General features: G+C 44.1%; 1 protein-coding gene across 8 annotated transcripts in view; it reads right to left on the bottom strand.

Moving 5' to 3' along the window:
• Positions 1 to 15,951, bottom strand: part of POLQ (DNA polymerase theta) — a 42,216-nt gene extending 26,265 nt beyond the window's left edge. For 7 of the 8 annotated variants that reach the window (XR_008328204.1, XM_053371055.1, XM_053371056.1 and 4 more), the window contains exons 1-11: positions 15,620 to 15,951; positions 11,937 to 12,119; positions 11,133 to 11,263; positions 10,444 to 10,600; positions 9,255 to 9,363; positions 8,919 to 9,138; positions 8,063 to 8,204; positions 7,831 to 7,977; positions 4,870 to 5,082; positions 3,520 to 3,662; positions 863 to 1,061 (exon numbers count right to left, since the gene is read on the bottom strand). Coding sequence is in view for 7 of the 8 variants with exons in the window: in XM_053371055.1 (XP_053227030.1) it covers positions 863 to 1,061; positions 3,520 to 3,662; positions 4,870 to 5,082; positions 7,831 to 7,977; positions 8,063 to 8,204; positions 8,919 to 9,138; positions 9,255 to 9,363; positions 10,444 to 10,600; positions 11,133 to 11,263; positions 11,937 to 12,119; positions 15,620 to 15,731 (1,756 nt within the window). In the remaining variant the exon portion in view is untranslated. Of the gene's footprint in view, positions 1 to 862; positions 1,062 to 3,519; positions 3,663 to 4,869; positions 5,083 to 7,830; positions 7,978 to 8,062; positions 8,205 to 8,918; positions 9,139 to 9,254; positions 9,364 to 10,443; positions 10,601 to 11,132; positions 11,264 to 11,936; positions 12,120 to 15,619 lie in introns of those variants that run through there. The other variant, XM_053371059.1, reaches the window with a different exon arrangement.
• Positions 15,952 to 16,300: the final 349 nt, after the last annotated feature.

A 16,300-nucleotide genomic window follows, 5' to 3' on the forward strand; every position in this document is an offset into this window, starting at 1 on the left:
TTCAATTCCTTTGTCTTCTAGTTGCTTATAAACCCTATTGAAACCTCATTTACTATATTTTGTCAGTAATTTATCTCTCTCCTGCTCCGAAGTTTCTGTCCCTTGTCTCTTTTTTATCTCAGTTCCTTGATGCAAATCCCAGGCATCACAGCTTTCATCACCTCCCACTTGATTGTTATCAAGTCCTCAGAAGCATCATATTCAGTGAAATAATTAGTTAAAATTTCTTTCAGTTTTTCTGCACCACTTGGTGGTGACTAAAGCAGAGTTAAAGAACCACATGGGTATGTGTTTTTCTTCTTAAAGCTTCCAATTCCACTTTGACTAGACCATGACCATTTATTCTAATGGCACCAATATCGGCCCCTTTGGAGATCAAAGTGACTTTACTGTCTTTGAGACTTTTTTCTGGTAGGTGGTAGACCTACTGCAGAGCAATAATGACAATCTTGGTTGATGTTGCAGCTACATGGTATCCAGGTGGTACCAAGTGCATGATTAAAATGCCTTGAATTTATGGAACAAGCTACTAAACAATTGACTTCCTTTCAGTCTTTACTCCTTGCTGCCCCCAGGGTCAGGACAAAGGGCACAGTTTCCAAATTGTAGTCTATTTTGTAAAACATTGATTGGGAAGATTTGTTAGGGCTTAAAAGGGCGTGGGAGGGTGACTGAGGCACAGAAATTAAAGAACAAGATTGAATCAATTTGTGGAAGAAGCTGAGCATAGAGACAGCATCAAAACAGGTTAGAGAAACTATGCTCAAGGTTGCACATAAATGGTACAAATGTTTGCTGCTCCAAATCTGCATGTTTCATTTTTTGCTTTAACATGCAATCCAAATGCAAATGTGCATTTTACCTTTGCCTGTATCAGACACCGAAATCAGGATAAATTCATTTTTAAGCAGCCACTTCACACAAGCATCTATAGAACCATGGCAATTTCTCTCCTGCTCTGTCCCATTGTCCGGGAAGTCTTTCAGACTTGCACCAAAGAGTGTACAGGAAGCATAACTCTGGATGTCTTCTGGAGAGCTAGCTACTCCATTTACTATGATCTGTCAGAATAAGAATTTAATCAGCATACAGTACTTGCTAAAACGATACAGCAATTAAATCTGAAAGGAGACCCTTTTAGACGGAAAGGACACACTGCGCTTCTAAAATTTCTCAGTGAGCATGTCAAGGGCACTCAGTCTCTCACAAGGATACCCCTGGGCACAGAGGTATTTGCGTATGCATGTATAGATTTCCAGAATTTTGCAACTACATACCATTCCAGAATGAATAGTAACAGAAAAAGTGTCTTCAGCGCTTACATGACTCACTACAATAAGGATACAATAAAGATGCTTCAGCTCAGATGGCTTTAAGAGAGGATCAGACATATATATGGAGGAAAGGTCAAGCAAACAAGTATTCGTCATTCTAGTTAAATAGAGATCCTGTGTTTAGGAGTAGCATACCTCTGAACACCAATTGCATGGTACAGCATGAGACTCTTAATCTCAGCGTCTGGGTTTGAGCCCCACATCAGGGGAGAGTATCAGAGAAGAAGCTCAGGCCAGGGAGCAAACGGCCTTCAGCTCCTAAAGTTGACCTGAGAATACAGTGGTACCTCGGGTTAAGTACTTAATTCGTTCCGGAGGTCTGTACTTAACCTGAAACTGTTCTTAACCTGAAGCACCACTTTAGCTAATGGGGCCTCCTGCTGCTGCTGTGCCGCCGGAGCCCGTTTTCTGTTCTCATCCTGAAGCAAAGTTCTTAACCTGAAGCACTATTTCTGGCTTAGTGGAGTCTGTAACCTGAAGCATAGGTAACCTGAAGCGTATGTAACCCGAGATACCACTGTACTTTGTATCGTTTCTTTGTCTTGGTGGAGAGGCAGCATATAAATGCATTAATAAAATTAAATTCTGGCATAACCTTGCCATTTTTGATGCATGATGCTTTTCAGCAGTTTTATATATTTTGATCACACTGCTTCAGAGTCTGAAGATATGCCACACTGTCACCCTTCGGTAAATTGATAGACAGTGATACTGCTCCCAGGACACCCTTCCCTGTCCTTCCCATGGTTTGGATCTAGAGGGGATTTCATCCCACTGGTTCTCCTCCATTCCATCAGATTTATGTTATGCCCAATATAGGTTTAGCAGGGACGCAGGTGGCGCTGTGGTCTAAACCACAGAGCCTAGGGCTTGCTGATCAGAAGGTCACGGTTCGAATCCCTGCAACAGGGTAACAGGGTGAGCTCCTGTTGCTCGGTCCCAGCTCCTGCCAACCTAGCAGTTCAAAAGCACGTCAAAGTGCAAGTAGATAAATAGGTACCACTCCAGCAGGAAGGTAAACGGCGTTTCTGTGCGCTGTTCTGGTTTGCAGGAGCGGCTTATTCATGCTGGCCACATGACCCGGAAGCTGCACGCCGGCTCCCTCGGCCAATAAGGCGAGATGAACGTCGCAACCCCAGAGTCGTCTGCGACTGGACCTAACCGTCAGGGGTCCCTTTACCTTTTAATATAGGTTTCCCTTTAAAATCAAGTATTCCAATTCACTCATCTTTGCTCAGAGGCTTCTAAAATTATCATATAAACACCTAAACACGTTGCTCCTTTCCAAATGTTTCCATCCAACATGTGCATTTCCCCATATAGCCATTTGGCTTCTTCGACTGGCTATCATGTCCGTTCCCTATTTCTTCCACCCCAACCCCATTTGGGTAGTCAAAAACCTTTTCATCCTCATCTCCAAAATCAATGCTCCTCAGTTACTGCCGACTTAACTGCCCCCCACCCCCCAAATGAGTTTAAAAGCTGCACCTGCCACCTTTTTGATGCTGAGGAACCGCAGCCTGGTTTCATTCTGGTTTAAGGCAGCCTTCCCCTATTGTAGAGGGACAGCTTGTCCCAAAACACTCCCCAGTGAAAACTATGTTTCTTCAAGTCATTTTGACCCAGGGATGAATTCTGCCCCCAGCTCTGACAACCTTCTCTTGGGCAGGCAAAAACAATATGCCGAATTGTAAATATGTTGTGATTAGTTTTACCTGGTTGTTTCCTAGTTTTGTCTGGTTTTTTCCTTTTTTTTTCTTCTTAATTATATTTTACTGAATTTGCATTATTGCTATTGCTATCTTAAGCCTAATTCAGTGAAAAGGCAGGATATAAACTTGACAGATAAACAAAGGAAATAAACCTCTGTTCACCCAGATTATATGCTGCCATCTATGCTTGATTCAAGCAACATAGCCCCCAGCCTACTTTGAGTGTGAAGGATCACAGAAATTAGATCTAAGAGTGAAGGACTCACAGGATCCATTTCCCTAAATACACCTGGCAGCTCCTTCACCTAGCTGCATAGGTGGAACTTAATGCTGAAGGTGGATATTAAAAGATGAAGCATTTCTACAGATGCATTCACCCCTCAAACGACTACAACCCAAAAGCCTGCAGGTAATAAATATTGATATATGCCTTGGGAGTAAAGTTTTATTGCCTTAGCATGAGCTTTACATACCTCCAGGATTGCCCGTATCATACTTGAAGTAATGTCTTCTCCCTCTTGGCTCAGCAAGCAGCTCCGCACTGGCTTGAGACAGCCCTGGAGCAGAGCAATGCCTTTGGATTTCTCTGTGGTCTTGCACACCAGAATGCTCTCGCCTACCAAAACACACCAATTTCAACCGAGAGAGGGAAAATGCTTTATTTAATAACCAGTGCATACAAGAGTCATTTTAATTAATAAGCAGTTTCATTATTAATCAAATCAATGTTGGTTAGAACCAAGAACAGGTAGGTCAAGTGGCGCAAGAACATTTAAACTGGAAGCAGGGATCGCCAGGGTTAGGAACAAAGGTACATATTTTGTTCTTCTGCCCTGCTTACTTTCTTACAGAAAAATCATTCACTATAGAGGGCACACATCAGTGATTCAAATGGCAAAGCAGATGGGGGAATGGCAAAATCTTTGCAGATATATCACTAGGGACCATTGGCTAGGTACAATCTGTCCCCTTTCCTATAAAGCAAGAACAGAGCACACATTGATTCTGACTGGATCTTGAATTCCTCTTCCTCTGCATACAGCTGTGCACAAGATCAGGGCTTGGAGGCTAGGCAAATATTGTCAGCTATTCAACCAACTGACCAACTATCATTTCACCAAACCCAAACATTCTCAAGCACGCCACGAACTGAACAACCAAAGTGTCAGTTTCTCTCTTTTATTGCATCGTATCATCTGACAGCAGTGGCAGGCAGAGGGGCCAGGCCTCTTCCTCCCAACCTTTACGGGTATCTGGGTCACACACAGACACACCCTCGTTTTTTGGTGCCTTTTTCTGTACTTAACACTTATAGAGCACATATCCCCCCCCCCCCAAGAACTGTAGGAGAAGGGAGGGAAAAGGAAAACAAGCACTGAAAGCAAGCAGCTGCTTCTTCACTGGCTAATGGATGGGGTCAGGTTGGCCTCCACTCTGCCATTTAGCATGAATTAGCATGAACATGCTAATTACAATGTTAGGAATGTTCTACACTGTAGATCTTCTCTGATGAAAACTACATTTTAGATCAAAACATGCAATTAAGCTCTATGGCTTGCACCTATTTATTTTCTTTGAACCTTGATTGCATGGGGACTGCCTCTTCTTAATATGGAACTATGTTACACCTGTTCTCTCACTCTTTTTCCTAGCTTTTTGGCCTACTATATGGAAAACTGCCCACTCTCTAAACCTATAGCAACTTTCTGGATGCCCCTAATCAAGTGGGCATTAGCCCAAGAAAGCCTAGGCCACAATAATTTTGCTGGTCTTTAAACAGTCAAGGAACTATTGTTAGTCACAGCTAGAACAACTGCACTTACCTATGGTGTCTACTCCCTTCCTTCCAGCTCTCCCAGCCATCTGTTTGTATGTCAAGACATCCAATGATCTGCCTCCAAACACAGGAGTTCGGATGATCACCCGGCGTGCAGGCAGATTCACCCCTGAAGAAAGCGTAGAGGTTGCTACTAGGACTCGAAGCACTCCTTGACGAAAGGCAGTTTCAATGATGTCTCGTTCATCAAATGTAAGACCTAAGATTAATATACACTATTAAATACTGGCATATTAACCAATGGTGGCAGATAGTTATTGAGGCAATTTAATCCTGGGAAATCAAGATTTTGGAATACAGTTCAAATCCAAATATTGTTTTATAGCATTAAAGTAATTCCACTTGTATACATTTACTCCTCATTCCTGACTTTAAAAAAACAAAAAAAACCACCTTCTGATAAAATGGATTTCATCAGCAGGATATCAAAGATTGTGGAAACTGCCTCCACTGAAAAGCAAGCAGTATGAAATTCATAGAATCATAAAATTGTAGTTGGCAGTGACCCTGAGGATCATCTAGTCCAACCTCTGGCAATGCAGGAATCCCAACTAAAGCACCTCTGACAAATGGACATCCTACCTCTGCTGAAAGACCTCCAAGGATGGAGAGTCCACCACCTTCCAAGGGAGTCCATTCTACTGTCAAACAGCTGTTACTGTGAGAAAGTTATTCCTGATGTTTAGTTGGAATCTCCTTTCTTGTAACTCGAAGCCATTGGTTGGACTCCTAACCTCTGGAGCAGGAGAAAACTTAAGCGTGCCCCATCTTCCATGCGACAGCCCTTAAGATATTTGAAAGTGCCTATCATCTTTCCTCTCAGTATCTTATCTACTACTTATTCAAACCTTTATTAGGCATTATACAAATAAAACGATAAAAGAGAAAGTAACATATAAAAGCCTTGAGATATATACAGAAAGGCAGCAGTTGGCTACATACATATATATATATATACATATAAAATCAGTGGTTTTCCTTGCTAACCCGCTCCTTGGAGGGCTACTACCAAAAACTCGGCTACCCCCGCCGTTACCCTTTGGTCAACGTCGGATAGGCAGAATCCCACACATTCACCTTGTTGGGGCTCCAGACCACCCAAAAGAGGGGACAGCACGCGTTGACGGAGCGTACTGTACAATGGGCACTGAAAGAGAATGTGCTCTACCGTGTCCGGGACATTCATAAAACATCTGCAGAATCTCTTGTTTCTGGGGATGTTTTGATATCTTCCCCTGACAAATGCTGAGGGAAAAACATTCAAACGGGCCAGCATAAAGGCCCTACGTTGGGCTGGAATTATTAATTTGGTGACGTAATTGGCTCTGCTATCTAAGATATTTAAATCATAGAATATGGGCGAACAGATTTTGTTTACAGCTGCCATAATATTTTGCCTCTCGACATCCTTTAGTCTAGTTAGGATATTATGGAAAATGTATTGCTCATTAGAATTGTACAGGGGCTCCAGCTCGATGCCTAAAGATTCAATCTTTTTTTCGAGGTACTGATACCATCTTGATTTGTAGGAGTCTTTGAGCAAATCAGCGAGCAGACTTGATGGAGGGCAGCGAAAATGGCAGCGTAACCAGTACTTTATTGAGGTGGACCAGGCCCAATATTCCATTGTGTGTATGCCTATTTCTGCACACATTGTTTCATATTTGATCACAGTTGGGAGTCCAAGAATACGTCTCAGAAAGCTGGAGTGAATCTTTTTTAGATCACTATTATATGCTTGGACCCATAGCGGGATTCCATAGAATATCTGGGATTGCACTTTTGTTTGGAATATCTGATTGGCCGCAGGAATAAATTGATTGCCTTTCTGATAATAAAAACGGGCAACAGCTGATGAGGTGCACTTTGCCTGTTTTATGGCATTTGTGCGATGATTTGCCCACCCTAAATTGCTCTGGAATAAGATTCCCAGATACCTATAGATTTTCACTTGTTGGATTTCCTGCCCTCTTATTTTCCATTTCTCTAATTTCCAACCATTCGAGAAGACCAAAATTTTTGTCTTCTCATAATTTATAGAGAGCTTGTTACATTCGCAGTAAAGGATCAGAGAAGATATAAGACGTTTCAGACCCAAGCTCGTTAAAGTGTATAAGTATCTTATCTAGGCTAAACATACCCAGCTCCCTCAGCCATTTCCCATAAGGCTTGGTTGCCAGATCTTTGATCATCTTGGCTGCCCTCCTCTGCACATGCTCCAGCTTGCCAATATCCTTCTTAAATTGTGGTGCCCAGAACTGGACACAGTACACCTGGTGTGTTTCTGACCAAGGCTGAATAGAGCAGGACTCCATTATTTCCCTTGATCTGGACACTATACTTCTGTTGATGTAGCCTAGAATAACATCAGGCCTTTTTGCTGCTGCATCACACTGTTGACTCAGGTTAAGCTTGGGGTCTACTAAGACCCCTAGATCCTTTTCACATGTACTACTTGCAAGCCCCCCATCTTATATTTCTGCAGTTGGTTCTTCCTGCCTAAGTGTAGAACCTTACATGTTCTCTGTTGAAATTCATTTTGTTATTTTTGGCCCAGTTCTCCAATCATCTTAAGGTCATCTTGAATCCTGATTCTGTCTCCTGCAGTATTAGCTACCCCTCCCAGTTTGGTGTCATCTGCAAATTTGATAAGCATCAGCCAAGTCATTTAGAAAGATGTTGAACAACAGTGGACCCAGGACAGAATCCTGCGGCACTCCACTTGTCCCTTTTTTCCAGGATCATGAGGAATCATTAGTAAGCACTCTTTGGGTAGTGCTGTGTAGTGTTTGATTCATAATGGCTATTTCACTTAAAGCTACAAACATGAAGCATGGACATGCATGTGCCTACCAGTCAGAAAAGTCATGGCAGGCCACACACTTACACACTCAGACTGATGTAGACAGCTAAAATAATACCAGATGAACACACCCCAAAGGCATACCTGCATGGTGAAAAGCTACACCCCATTTTATAGTCCTCTGAAGCACGGAGTCCAAACCAGAAGGCGAATGCTTTAGCTGACCTATCAACTCCTCTATCCCTTCTGTGTCCAGGGCTACTGGTGAAAGGGTGGACATCTTTTGAAGGTCTTTACATAGGAAGGAAAGTATATTGTCATGTTGTGTGTAGTCTTCAAGCCCCAGCCCTTTCTCAGCCCCTTAATTTTGACTCACACTTGTGCTGGAGATTGTAGAATTCCCGAGCAATGATGTCTGACAATTTCTCACACCAGTTCTTAGATGGGCAGAAAATAAGGACAGAATGGCCATTCTGAACAGTCTCATAACACAGAGTCACCACATGGTCCTCATCATTCTAAATAGAAACATTTTTTTAACAAGCAAATTTCATATAACTCTATGGAGGTGATGCTCTTGAAGCCTTTTTCCAATTCCTTCTTCAATTCAGAAACGCAAAAGCTCAGCTCTGTATGGCCAGGATTGAAAATTATGTCCTGTTCTAAACAAGTGCCCAAGTCATCCACCATGTGGTGTGCTTGGGTGGGACTTTGGGGCAGGATTCACCTAACCAGCGCCATCAGAAGTCCCACTTAAGAATTTGTGCTTGCACAGCAAGGCTTCCCCCCTTCTCTTCAGCCCACCCCCTTGAAATTGGCTCTGGGAGAGGTCAGAAGAATCCCCAGAACAGCACATGAAGGGGAGGAGAGGGGAGACTGGCAAGCTGTTTCTGTCTGGCAAGCTGAAGAGCATGATGTTAAATTCCACCATTTTTGTTTGCCTGCCCTGCAACTGTGCAACACAGGTCTGTTACAATCCTAAACATGCCTGCTGTGAGGTAAGGTACACTGAACACATGCTTTTGGATTATACCATTAGACAGAAGTCCAGAACTTGCTAAATTATTGGTCAAAACCTGGAGATAGGAAAAGATTGCCCATCTACCTACCATGTGATACAACATGCTTTGACACATTACACACCTATTATACACTTAAGGGTTTCATTTTAAATTTTGGCAGCCAAGCAGCATTAAATTAAGTAAGACATATCCTTAGCAATATCTAGTTACCTTTATATGCAGCACAGACTGGATTTCTCTCACAACTTTAATGGAGGAGTCATAAATTTGGCTGCCAATTTTCACTTGCTCTACAAGGGGCACCGGTCGGAAATCTGTGTGGTATAGCTTTGCATTTAGCCAGGAGGCCAGAAGACCCAAGTTAGGAAGGGTAGCGCTCATGCCTACAATTTGTATTCCATTTGAGAGTGGTCCAGGCATGTTTGATTGTCTACAAGAAAAAAGAAAAGAAAGCCGAATTCTTAACAGTTATTCCATTGGAAAATCGTCTCACAGGAAACTAGATTTCTGAGATCTTAAAAAACAAAGACTTTCTAGTCTACTCACTTGTTCTTCATTTTTCTGGTCAAAAACTGAACCTTTGTCAGCAGGAGTTCTAGCAGATACCCTCTCTGAGGATCCCCCAGCATGTGCAGCTCATCTACAACTACTATTCCTATGGAACAGAAAGGGAGAGGCTACAGATATCAATTTACCTATTGTTATTTTAAATTTCTATACCACATTCTAGGCTGCTGCAGAACATAACAAAAGAAAAAAGCAATAAGATACTTTATTGCATTTTTTAAACTTGAATAAATTTGAATAAAGTGCAAGGCCCAGACAGCTATACAGTACTATTGAATTTTAGGAAGCATTTAAAAGGGCAGTTAGCTGAGCTGTTTTCATACTGTAGAGAAACAGAGTCTATTCCTAATAAATGGATGGATGCAAATATCATAACGACACTTAAACTTAGAAAGGATGCCATCCAGCCAAATAGTTAAATGAACCCTCTAAATTTTAAGCTCCCATACTATTTTATTGATTTATTAAAGCATTTAAGAGTCGCTTTTACTCCAACAAAGGGCACCCAAGGTGACTCAGAAACCTTAAAACTAGCACAAATATCAACTTTAATTATGGGTTCTTCCTTTAAAAAAATTATTTACTTTCAAAACAGTTCAGACATATTTCTTTAAAAAATGCTGGTATAGATATAAACATCAGGAAATTTACTAACAATAGCACTCTGACTTAAGATTGCTATTGAATGAACTGACAAATATCTGTAGATATACCTACAATTTTTCAAATCAAGCCAGTGGAATGCAGACCAAGCTGCTATAGAAATTATATACCGTATTTCCCCACGTATAAGACAATGCTTCTTGCTTTAAAATTTTAGTCCAAAATTGGGGGCCGTCTTATACACGAATGGTTAATGCCAGGGGTTCAAGTTTGAGTTTGGGCTGTTGTGGGAGGCCTGGGCTCAGGTTCGAACTCTAGTGTGGGCAGCCTGGGTTTGGGTTCAGGTTCTGGCGGTTCGGGATCAGGGTCTGGCTCTGGTCCGATTTCTTAATTTTGTGTTTTAAAAAATAGGGGTTGTCTTATACATGGGAGCGTCTTATACACAGAAAATATATACGGTATTGTCAGAGGCAATATTGTGCAAAAAGAAGAAGACTGATATGTCCAACTGGGAGACCACTTTTTTCACTGTTTCTTGATAATGACAAATGCTGTTACAGCTTACCCAGTGAGTCCAGTATTTTCTCCTCTATGAGTCTGTTGATCAGACCATTAGCTCTCTCAATAGTGCAGACAGCAACATCCAGGGCAGAGAAACGGACAGCAGGGGAAATACTCCCTATATACCCCTCCACTTGCACACCTACGTCTTGGAACACTGCCTATTTGCCAAAGAGACAATGTACATATTTTCACGTTTAGAATTTTGGCATGCGCTGTGTAAAGCAGTCAACCCCACATTGTATTTTGAAACCAACTCATCACTAGACAATCCCTCACCTAGGACAGGTATCTGATTGACCACTGTGAGAACAGGATACTTGACTAGTTGGGCCATTTACCTGATCCTCTTCTTATATTCAAGCCTGATGAAAAATGAGACCTCGGGGTCATAGTGGCTAGCTAACTGAAGATAGCCCTGTGTGCAGCAGCTGTGAAAAAGGCAAATCCCATACTTGGAATCACTGGGAAAGGGACTGAAAATAAAACTGTCACTGTCATAATACCTTTACACAAATCTATGATGCAACCTCGTTTGGAATGCTGTGCACAGTTCTGGCTCCCTCCACTCAAATAAGATGACCATTCTTCCCCAAAATTCTGTCAAAAATGTGCCTGCTTTTCTTCTCAGCACTTAAGATTCTGCAATATGACTTCTGATCTAGTACCCTACTTTAAATATCTTCTACTTACTTGCAGGTAATATTTCTTTTCTTTGGCCACAGAGATAAAGGGTAAAATGAACAAAGCTTTTTTGCGAGATTCCAGCACTCTCTTCAGTATAAGTAATTCAGCAACTAGAGTTTTCCCTGCACTTGTAGGAGCTGAAAGTCATTGAAAGGAAGACATTCAACATCTAGAAACAAATTCCTTCCCAATTAAACTTGGAGCTTGAAAAAGAAACAAGGCATTGCTCATAACCTCACACGGAGGTGGAGCAGAAAGTCAAGGACAAGACAAGAGCAGGTGAGCACAAGCTGGATTGGCTGTAAAGGGCAGGCAAAGTTTGTGGATCACTGATCCTGCCCTACAGAATTGTGCGTTACTGAAAATTCCTTACGTATTTTATATTTAGTGCTACCACAAGAGCACTTAGCATGGATATGCTTTTATTGCTACTAGGACATGTGCAAGTCACATTCTTTCTCTTTTTAGCTATCAAATGAGAAACAATGATGACGGCTTCAGAAAAATGTTCTCAAGTAGCATCAAAAGGTACCAAGAGAAAGACGCAATGGCAATTCACCCTTTAAAAATATGCAGCTAGCAGTTAATTAGAATCAGTTTTTAGATCTAATCAAAATACACATAAGGCAAATCAGAAATTCTTTGGTATTTACGTATTAAGGAGAGTCCTCTGTTAAACTCAGAAGTTAATCGCACTGACAAAATGGAAAGAGGTATTTACTCACCACAAACACAGTCAAACAGGGAAATGCTATATCAGCTATTTGCAGTAAGTGAGATTTGCTGAATGAACATCAACTACTAGCATACCTGAGTAAACCAAGTTCTCCCCCTCCAGAACTTGTCCAACCATCAGACACTCGGCTTGCCACTGGAACATACGAACCACTCCCAAACCATGGTATTTATCCAGGACCGCTTGGGGGAGCCCCCAGTTTGCTAGCAGCAGTTTGTCAGCTTGCTCATCCGGAACACCCACATGCTGACCTTGTCCTGGGGGGGGGGGGAATCCAGCATCAGATTAGGATTTTTTCCCTCAGGGTGGAGGTCTGGACATTTACATGCTTCACACATATCAAAGAGTCTTGTGGAAGCAGCTTAGTTGTGACATAAACTGTCTTGCAATTCGTTAGATGTGCAGTGTTATCCTTAGTTCTCAGACGAATGTGCACACACACAACTACAGTACAGTGGTACCTTTGGTTACGTACTTAATTCGTTCCAGAAGTCTGTTCTTAACTTGAAACTGTTCTTAACCTGAAGCACCACTTTAGCTAATGGGGCCTCCTGCTGCTGCTGCGCCACCGGAGCACAATTTCTGTTCTCATCCTGAAGCAAAGTTCTGAACCCGAGGTACTATTTCTGGGTTAGCAGAGTCTGTAACCTGAAGCGTATGTAACCCGAGGTACCACTGTACAGAGAAACACTGTAATAAATGAGCCCAACAGCCCTTGATGATAATATATATACCTGTGATATTTCTATGAACACCCAAATGTGTACATGAGAGATATGATAAAAAGGGTAAAGGGACCCCTGACCATTAGGTCCAGTTAATAATAATAATAATAATAATAATAATAATAATAATAATAATAAATTTTATTTATATCCCGCCCTCCCCAGCCGAAGCCGGGCTCAGGGCGGCTAACAACAATAAAACAATACAAAAGTACAACACAAACAACATTCTAAAATCATTCATTATAAAATTAATTAAATTCAAGCCACTGGCCACCATTGGGCCAGAGCTCCGTGAAGATTGCCGAGGGAGGGAGTCAGGCTGTGCCCTGGCCAAAGGCCAGTTGTGGCCGACTCTGGGGTTGCGACGCTCATCTCGCTTTATTGGCCAAGGGAGCCGGCGTACAGCTTCCGGGTCATGTGGCCAGCAGGACTAAGCCGCTTCTGGTGAACCAGAGCAGCGCACAGAAATGCCGTTTACCTTCCTGCCCGAGCGGTACCTATTTATCTACTTGCACTTTGACGTACTTTCGAACTGCTAGGTTGGCAGGAGCAGGGACCGAGCAACGGGAGCTCACTCCATCATGGGGATAGCCATCTTCAAATATCCAAAGGGCTGTCATATGGAAGATGGAGCAAGCTTTTTTTCCCCTGTTCCAGAGGGTAAGACCTGAACCAATGGATTCAAATTGTAAGAAAGGAGATTTCAAACATCAGGAAGAACTTCAGGGAGCTGTTTCACAGTGGAAAGGACTCTGGGCTAATCCAGACTTCCTTTTGTGTAGTGTTTCATTTCTAGGCACAGGCCCACTCTTGAAAGCTTTATGTCCAAGCACCCCCCCCCCACCCCCCAGCGCTTTCCTCATGAAAACCCACTCTTTACTGCGGAAAACGCGAATTGCCATTTGTTCCAATTCAGCATTAAAGAACAGGCTCCCCCGGGAAAGCGGCAGGCCAAAAAACCCCCCCAAAACCAGTGCTTGGACACAGACTGGGAAAGCGTGGGGCTAGGGGTGGAAATTGATTATCCGTAATAGGGTGCCTATTAGGATGCTGTTAAGGTGCTACACTCAATATGTCAGCAAATTTGGAAAACTCAGCAGTGGCCAGAAGATTGGAGAAGATCAGTCTACATCCCAATCCCAAAGAAGGGCAGTGCCAAAGAATGCTCCAACTACCGCACAATTGCACTCATTTCACACGCTAGCAAGGTTATGCTTAAAATTCTACAAGGAAGGCTCAAGCAGTATGTGGATCAAGAACTCCCAGAAGTGCAAGCTGGATTTAGAAGAGGCAGAGGAACCAGAGACCAAATTGCAAACATGCGCTGGATTATGGAGAAAGCTAGAGAGTTCCAGAAAGACATCTACTTCTGCTTCATTGACTATGCAAAAGCCTTTGACTGTGTCGACCACAGCAAACTATGGCAAGTTCTTAAAGAAATGGGAGTGCCTGATCACCTCATCTGTCTCCTGAGAAATCTCTATGTGGGACAAGAAGCTACAGTTAGAACTGGATATGGAACAACTGATTGGTTCAAAATTGGGAAAGGTGTACGACAAGGCTGTATTTTGTCTCCCTGCTTATTTAATTTATATGCTGAATGCATCATGCGAAAGGCTGGGCTGGATGAATCCCAAGCTGGAATTAAGATTGCCGGAAGAAATATCAACAACCTCAGATATGCAGATGACACAACCTTGATGGCAGAAAGTGAGGAGGAATTAAAGAACCTTTTAATGAGGGTGAAAGAGGAGAGTGCAAAATATGGTCTGAAGCTCAACATCAAAAAAACGAAGATCATGGCCACTTGTCCCATCACCTCCTGGCAAATAGAAGGGGAAGAAATGGAGGCAGTGAGAGATTTTACTTTCTTGGGCTCCATGATCACTGCAGATGGTGACAGCAGCCACGAAGTTAAAAGACGCCTGCTTCTTGGGAGAAGGGCAATGACAGGCCTAGACAGCATCTTGAGAAGTAGAGACGCCACCTTGCCAACAAAGGTCCGTATAGTTAAAGCTATGGTTTTCCCAGTGGTGATGTATGGAAGTGAGAGCTGGACTGTAAAGAAGGCCGATCGCCGAAGAATGGATGCTTTTGAATTCTGGTGCTGGAGGAGACTCTTGAGAGTCCCATGGACTGCAAGAAGATCAAACCTCTCCATTCTGAAGGAAACCAGCCCTGAGTGCTCACTGGAAGGACAGATCGTGAAGCTGAGGCTCCAATACTTTGGCCACCTCATGAGAAGAGAAGACTCCCTGGAAAAGACCCTGATGTTGGAAAGATGGAGGGCACAAGGAGAAGGGGACGACAGAGGACGAGATGGTGGGACAGTGTTCTTGAAGCTACCAGCATGAGGGAGGCAGTGGAAGACAGGAGGGCCTGGCGTGTTCTGGTCCAGGGGGTCACGAAGAGGCGGACACAACTAAATGACTAAACAACAACAACAACAATAGGGTGCCATGAGCAAGGCCAAAATTTGACACCCCCAATTGGATCTTTTCAGTGTTGTGCCCCCTTGACTCAGCGCCCTGGGTGAAAAAGCTGCCTGCTCCCCCCCCCCAAAAAAAATCTGCCACTGGGTAGGGCGAAAAATAAAGTGGGGATGAGCCCTAACTGGACAGGTGGGGACTCTCCTTCATTGGAGGTTTTTAAGCAGCGCTTGGGCGACCACCTTGCCAGGGGTTCTTTAGTCGCCATTCCTGCACCGCAGCGGGTTGGGCTAGATGACCCTTTGGGGTCCCTTTCAACTGCCCCAGCTCAAGAACACTCTGGGTTGGGGAACCGCTCAGCGTTGATTTAAGGTGTGGGGTTAGGAAAGAAACCCCACAGCAATGGCGAAATCCATGGGCGTAGCCAGGGGGGGGGCAAAATAAATAAAAATACATAGCAAACTGAGGTTCTGCTCCCCCCAGCAAAAGGCCTATCCCCCCCCCAAAAAAATCCTGGCTACGCTGAGGGTTAAATACCCCCCTCAACTCATAGCCCCTGACTAGCCAAGCCAGCGCCGAGGAGCCGCCTCCGAGCTTTACCTGGAGGGCCGAGGCTGGGGCGGAGGGAGCAGCCCAGGCCGGGCGGGGGGCTCAGCACGACGCCGCTCAGAGCCCCTCGGCGGGGCGAAGGGGAAGACAAGGACGCCGCCATCTTCCCGCACCGCCTTCTGCTAAGCCAGCGCCGCCGCCGCCGCCGCCATTTTCCCGCGCGGGGATTCAAAGGGGCCGGAAGGGGCCGCGGCTGCTCCGCCTCGCTTCCCTTCAGTCGGACGCATGGCGGCCAAATTCCTGTCAGGAAGCGGCGGGAAAGTGCAGCGTTTGGCCTCACGGGCAACGTTTGCGTCTCCCTAAGCAACTCCCAAAGAAATTCCTGTCAGGAAGTGGCGGGAAACTGCCGCGTTTGGCCTCACGGGCAACGGGCCGCGCCGAATGCAGGCGCTTGGGCCGCTTCCTCTTCTTTGCCTCGTGGGCTAAGCCCATTTCACGGAACTGCGGACCCAGAAAGTCATCCAGTCCCAGCTCTACGCCCGCTTTTTCCTCACACTCGGGTCCCCAGATGATGTTGGACTACAACTCCCGTCATCCCTCGCCACTAGCCCCGGTAGCTAGGCATGATGGGAGTTGTAGTCCAACACCATCTGGGGACCCGAGTGTGAGGAAAAAGCGGGCGTGGAGAGACTTTCTGGGTCCGCAGTTCCGTGAAATGGGCTTAGCCCACGG

This window comes from Podarcis raffonei, chromosome 17 (assembly GCF_027172205.1).
Source record: "Podarcis raffonei isolate rPodRaf1 chromosome 17, rPodRaf1.pri, whole genome shotgun sequence".
NCBI classification, from domain to species: domain Eukaryota; kingdom Metazoa; phylum Chordata; class Lepidosauria; order Squamata; family Lacertidae; genus Podarcis; species Podarcis raffonei.